This window comes from Formica exsecta, unplaced genomic scaffold (assembly GCF_003651465.1).
Source record: "Formica exsecta isolate Colony F162 unplaced genomic scaffold, ASM365146v1 scaffold826, whole genome shotgun sequence".
NCBI lineage: Eukaryota > Metazoa > Arthropoda > Insecta > Hymenoptera > Formicidae > Formica > Formica exsecta.
Genome location: NW_021853596.1, coordinates 101958 through 108779, shown reverse-complemented (window position 1 = coordinate 108779; position 6822 = coordinate 101958). Strand labels below are relative to the sequence as shown.

Below are 6822 nucleotides of genomic sequence, written 5' to 3'. Positions count from 1 at the left end.
TGCATTTTTATAAAAAAATTGTAATTATTTTCTTAATTTTCTTAAATCTTTATTTTAATATATTTAAATATTCGTAGTGCATTACAAGATTCGAAATAAACTGCAATTCTGTATATAAAAAACTGTAATTCTATATGTGTAATAAGCAAGAAAAATATATATCTTATGCGTTACATCTTTTTTTCATAAATGTAGTCAATGATTTTTCAAAATATTCTATTTTTCTCCTATTTTTAATATAAATATCAAATGTTTGCATTAAATGAAATATCGCGATAAATTTTACTTTTTATTTATCGTACGATTTATTGTTAGCCTGTGGATTAATGACCTTCATAAAAGCAAGAATATATAAAAATAAAAAATTAAATTCAGTCAATTGAGACGTATATTATCTTTTCCTTTTCTCTCAATATCTGAAGATAAATTCATTTCTCATTTCGTAATATAATCTAAGGCTAAACTAAAAACAGAGACAACAGATCTATTACAAAGATCGGAATATCCGTCAAGACTGGGCTTCATAATTTTCTGCTCCAATCATGAGATATCTCTAAACACGATATCGTATCGTATACGAATAGATAGGAAGAATCTAAATCAATTTTTCTTCTTTCTCTCTCATCTAATTTTATGAATGCCTTCCTTTTGGAACGCAATAACCTTTCCCATCTTATTCCCCTCTTTTCGCCAATATATATACTGCTTCCGTTTCCGCGGAAACTTTTAAACATTGTCGTAGCCTCATTGTCGTAGATAAAATTTCAATATATTATAACATTTTAATTCTATGGAAATTTTCCCCGTGACTTATAAATTATATAATTAATTATAATTATATTAAGCAAATAAAATAAATAAATACCTATCTACTTTGCAACCGACATAGTTCACTAATAAAATCCGCAACTCTCGACATATGTAAATTATATAGATCGGAGCGGATTATATCGTAGTCGTATCTCCGAGAGGACCAAGGTCAAGAAAGGGCCGATATCATTTGAAACCTACTCTCGTATGCTATTGTTGTGACGTCACCAACCAACCAATCCGACCGAATCGAGCACAGCGTACCGTATCTCTTTTCTTTTCGTCTCTTTTTCACGCACTATCGAACGCAATGATGAGTACGACGGCGACGACGGGACGCGCCGTGGACGCCCGTCGGCGACGCACTGCCGGCAGCGTCGCGACGACACGTAAACCGGTACGAGAACGACGCCAGTGACTGCCGGCCGCGCGAGGAGCCGATGGACCCTTCGCGTCGCGAAAGAGCGGCGGTGGTATAGGAGGGGAGGGGGTGGGGGAGCTAGGTGCGTCGGAGTGCGCAGACGCGTCACGCAGGCTTCATTCTAGAGATGCTCGATCCGCTACTACTGACCGTCACCATAGGGACCATGGATCGTAGCGACCATACGAACTGCACCGAACCGGTCCGGCAAAGATGGACCGACGTTGTCGCGGTCATCTGTTACGTCTGGAGTCTGGACGCTCCTGTCATCCCTCCTCCCTCATCGTTACTGGAGGTGAGTATTAACGAGTGTCACGGGAAAGCGGAATTAACGATTTGATATTGATATCGAAATTGATTGATATATATTTAGCTATAACTTTCTAATTTCTCTCTCATCTAATTTTATGAATGCCTTCCTTTTGGAACGCAATAACCTTTCCCATCTTATTCCCCTCTTTTCGCCAATATATATACTGCTTCCGTTTCCGCGGAAACTTTTAAACATTGTCGTAGCCTCATTGTCGTAGATAAAATTTCAATATATTATAACATTTTAATTCTATAGAAATTTTCCCCGTGACTTAATATAACAAATAGTATTTATTGATAAAAAAAGGAAAAACTTTTGGAAAAAAAGAAAAAAACAGATCTCGAAGATCTATTGAAGAATGAATATTGAAGAAATTGAATTAATTTACGTTCAAATGTACTAACAATAGTGACAAACAGAAAATGTCTATTATATCAGAAATTTTATTCAAAATTTTATAACTATTTAATTTTTTTTGTGTGAAGTGCAATGCACTTTCCATTTATTTAATCATGAATATAAAATTGGAATATAAAATTTAATTTGCTCCAAAATACACATCATAGCAAATGCAATGTAATTTACTACTTCATAAAAAAAGGACATCTTATCTTATTATGTAGTATTATCAGTCCCATTAATTTAGAGCGATTATTAATAATAATAATAATAAAGATAAATCATTGATTCGTTCAAATAAAAATTAATTCATCGAAGAAATTAATATTGAATATGTTTTATTAAGACAGACCCAATATCAGACAAAACAATTTAAATCGTGACACTCGATAAACAAATAATAGGGGGAAATAACAATCATTTTATGTATTTGGAAGTTGCTTTTGCAACGATCCTGTGCCGTAAGTATCGAAAATCGTGTCGAGTTATATAGATATTGACCTGAAAGTTACTCTGTGAAATACAATGCATTATTTATCCGTTGCAATGTCGACACGCACTGATTATCGTGCATGCCGTCGATATATTCTCTTTCTAATAGTATTTGCAATGTGTTAGCATATCTTGCAGCATGTCCCGAAACCATCAAGCCAAACTTTACTTCAAGAAATATTTAAGTGATATAAATATAATTTAAAATTAATTAATTAAATTTAATATTCCGTTTATTGAGAAAAATTCAAGTCCACAAGAAAGATGAATTTTCTAAGATGTATATATACTATATAAGGCAAACAACATACAGTTTTATCATACTTATCATTTCCAAAAAAAAAAAAAAAAAAAATAAATGTGAATTTGATAATTTTTAAAGTAAACTAATAAAAGTTTAACTATAATTATTTTGTAATCTTTTTCGAAAGAGAGATTACATTAAAGATAAAAAAGAGATTATAGATTACTTCTACTACTAAATATATGTAGGTTGAACAATTTACACGGTATATATTGCTATACATTTCGTGAATGGGATGGCAATAAAAGCTTTTTCTTCCGGCGATGCGCGAGAGTTTCTTTCGTGTTCGGACAGTGGAAATCGTAAATGCTTTTCGCGCTCGGTCGGTCTGTTCAACCTTCCGGAAACCACCTGATTCAACGCAATTTCGATGCTGTCCAGCGTAAAGCTCCTGCTGCAATTTTGAAGTCAATGTACTCTTATACACATTATGAAATACCAAGTTCTACAATTTTTTTCTAATCTAGAACGTTACATATTTTGTCACTTTCCGAGAGAGAGAGAGAGAGAGAAAGAAAGATAAGCACTTACAATTAGATACAGCAGATATTTTTCTCAAATATTATCAAAAATTCCGAAAAATATGATTTATCGCTCATATTAATATTTACGAGTTTTCAAAACAAAGAATTTAATAACAAAAATAATTAATAATGTGATCTAATTGTAAGTGGTAATAGAAATATATGTATGTATGTATGTATGTATGTATGTATGTATGTATGTATAAAATAAGGAAAATATAAAATATATATAAAATGATATTTAATGGAAAAATATAATCAAAATTAAATATTATTCAACTTGTGAGAATGTATGTCTTAAAAAATTTAATGATAAGAATTCTAATTAGATTAGCAACCCTTTGATTGCGTATCCTTCAAAAAATTAATACATCCAAGCAGAAAAAAAAATGATTTTCTCGCGCTTTGATTTGATCTTTTCGATTGCAAAGCTCGTGGGCTTTTTGCAATTTGGTGCGAGGCTCTTTACGAATGATCGTTTGTCTTCCGGTCTCCGGCGTGATAACTTTTTCTCACGGAAGGATTCGTGGGGGGAAGCGAGAGTTCGATGCTTGCTCCGCGCCAGTAAAATCCATGCCCTCGCCACAAATCTCTTCAGCCCCGGTGGTGCTTCTTGCTTCCTCGCGACGTAGATCCCCTTTACAACCTTCCTTCTAATCCAGCCACCCGCGCGCGCACTCTCTTCACAACTTAAGAATATCTATGTACTCCCTCGGCCCAAAGAAGTGCCGCCGGCCGCATGGATCAATGCCGAGATGAATGGAACTCGAGTATACGCGAGAGACTTTGAGAGAGATCATAGTTGATATGAGAGAATTGCGGAGAGAATAAAAAAGCGCCTCCCTCTTTGTATTGAGAGACTATATATATCATATATACATATATATAATAATAGATTTAACAGCAACTAAAATATAATAATGATGATAATTCAATAATGTAATAATAAATAAAAAATAGAAATAATAATATAAGAAATACATAAACTGGCACAAGTAATATAATATTGTGTGATAATTGTTTTAATAAAAATGATAATATTTAAATAAATATTCTTAAATTTACAAAATCAGAAAATTAATTATATAAAAAATATAAAAAATTCATTAATAAATATTATATTCTTATTGCATATATGTATATATGTATAAAGATATAAAATATTGTATTAAAATTCTTGCAAATTATATATTTTTCTTAGACGCCGTTATGCATATTTTTTGTGATTGTATTTAGATTGAAAATAAATCCTTGTATTTTCTCAGTATTTTTCCTCAAGTATAATGTAAACGTTCTTAAAAGCACGAGGACTCAGGTGTAGGAAAAAATTCGCGTAAAACTTTCTCGTCTTCAAAGTTTCTCAGAAATATATACATATATATAGCCGACCGGACGTAAAAATATACCATTTTCGTGGGTAGTGGGTGGCGAACCGGAGCCAGACTTCATAAGAGTATAAATTCAAAGGATTACGCGCACCACTCGCTGTTAGGGTTCAGGTGAGTTGTTGATAGTGTAGCTCTCGTCATAGACTGTCAAAACTTTAACCGTACGTTTCACGTTTCTAAAGCTATGAAAAATTTAAAGTATAAAAAAATACGGAAAATCGATACGCAAAAACGTTAAATAAGCATGTAAAAATATCTTTTTTAATCGGTAATGTAAAAAAGAAAAAAATAATAAGAAGAAAGATTTTAATTTTAATTTTTAATTCTGAATTGTGTAATTCTAAATTTCAAATTTTAATTGCTAATTTTAAAATATTTCACTTTTTAATTGTAATTTTGAAAACTATACATATACATATTTCATATATTAATTTTAGTTTTTAATATATGAGTTATATAATTACATTAGAAAAGTTTTAATTAAGTTTTATGTGTTTCATACCATTTACTAAAGATACAGAACAAAAATTGAAGAGGCAGAAAGAGATGGCCGGATGTTAAAAAATTTCGGTCAAAGAAATGGTCGCAGCCCAAAAAGGGTCGTAAAGAGATCACGAAAAACCGTTCGCCCTGTCATTTTTGAACGAACGGGTTTTTCTGCAGGCAAACTTTCCGTCGGAGCTTTTCTTTCTCCCTTTTCTGTTGCTCGGTAGCGCATGATAGTGCCGCTGGAACGAGCAGAAGGGTTGCAGAGGGAAAATTATGGGGAGACGAGTGTGCTGTCAAGTAATCACCCCATATATGTACACCATACATAAGCGATGAAAATATCTACCGATGCGAGAGATAATCTTTCTCCTTTTTTATAAAAAAAAATATGTTTATAATCGCTAACGATATGACAGTGTGTGTTTGCAGAGTAAATATAGATTTTTTTTCTTTGCTTTCTTTACGCAATATTATTATTTGTTTATATTTTAAATAAGAAAGAAGATACTCTGGATATTAATTATACCGCATCTAATAGATATTATTTTATATTGCATTATAATTCTATACGTGTCGTGTCTAAATCGTGGTATAACAGGTTCGTTAATAAATAATTGAAAAAGATAATTTTTTAATTTGCTAATTGCGACTACAGTTATGAAAATATTATCTCGCCATAGCAGTTGTGGAAATATTATCTCGCCATAGCGAGGCAGTCATTAATTCAATGCGTATTTCAAATTAAATGTATATAAATACATATTTATAATGAAAACTTTGTCGTAGACATTTTAAATATTAAATAATATATTTCAAATATTTTAATATTATATATATACATATATAATCTCGCGTGGTTACAAAAGCCTTTTCCCAGTTCCCAGCGAGATAATTGCACGCAGTAACTGCAGTCACAGTGGCGAATTGCGTGTATGCATAACAGTTAACTGTTTTCTCCGCGTTTCTAATTTTTCAACGAATACGCCATACAACAAACTTTCGCTCGTAAAAAAAAAAACAACGGCGCATGACAACGCGAGATTCACATGTATGCACAGATATACAATTCGCACGACATGCCAGTTTTGTTCTTCAGCTATGATCAATGATCAGAAAGTGATCAGGAAAATTTTTTATAATTCATGAATATATTGTTTGAAGAATAAATTACAATTTATTATTTTTAATTAACTCTCCTTTTATTACTCAAATTTATTTAATCATACAAATTGAATTTTAATAAAAAAATTAATAAACAAATTAAAATAAATTGTTGGTAAAAGAAAATGTGCTGATATAATATTTAAAAAACCCATTTTTAAAAAATAAAATGTTAATAAAAGGAAATCAATAAAAACTTATTAATAAAAAATCGACATTCATTTAATAATTTAAAAGCGAGATTCTTTTCTTCATTTCTTTTTAGCTGGAAAATAATATCTGAGAAAATATGCGAAGCCTCTTTTCTCCCGAAGAGCGACTTCCTTCCCTGATCCCCGCTGAATCGGGAGACATGTCATTTGGCGTTTTTCAATGCGGCGCGCGAGATTTTCCGATTCAAAAAGCAATCAGCCCCAAGACCAAAGGCCGGGAAGAAGGTCGGGCGGCGAGAGGAGGGACGTCACTGCGTACGTGACGCGATTTCCCTCCGCGCGAGCTCGGATGATTTTTCCTTCGCTCTT

The 6822-nt window shown here is 32.2% G+C and overlaps 2 protein-coding genes across 10 annotated transcripts in view; one reads left to right on the top strand and one right to left on the bottom strand.

Annotated features, from left to right (window-relative positions):
• LOC115244587 (protein sprint) overlaps positions 1 to 6822 on the bottom strand; it is a 129106-nt gene that overhangs the window by 48698 nt on the left and 73586 nt on the right. The window contains exon 1 of one of the 8 annotated variants that reach the window (XM_029822346.1): positions 1012 to 1141. The exons of 5 other annotated variants lie outside the window; for them this stretch is intronic. The gene's annotated coding sequence lies outside the window, so the exon portion shown is untranslated. 2 more of the 8 variants (XM_029822345.1, XM_029822344.1) reach the window with 2 other exon arrangements.
• LOC115244589 (venom allergen 2-like) overlaps positions 1346 to 6822 on the top strand; it is a 36766-nt gene continuing 31289 nt past the window's right edge. Inside the window, exon 1 of one of the 2 annotated variants that reach the window (XM_029822354.1) lies at positions 1346 to 1526. In XM_029822354.1, coding sequence (XP_029678214.1) covers positions 1359 to 1526 — 168 coding nt within the window. In that variant the 5' untranslated portion in view covers positions 1346 to 1358. The remainder of the gene's footprint in view (positions 1527 to 6822) is intronic. The other variant, XM_029822356.1, reaches the window with a different exon arrangement.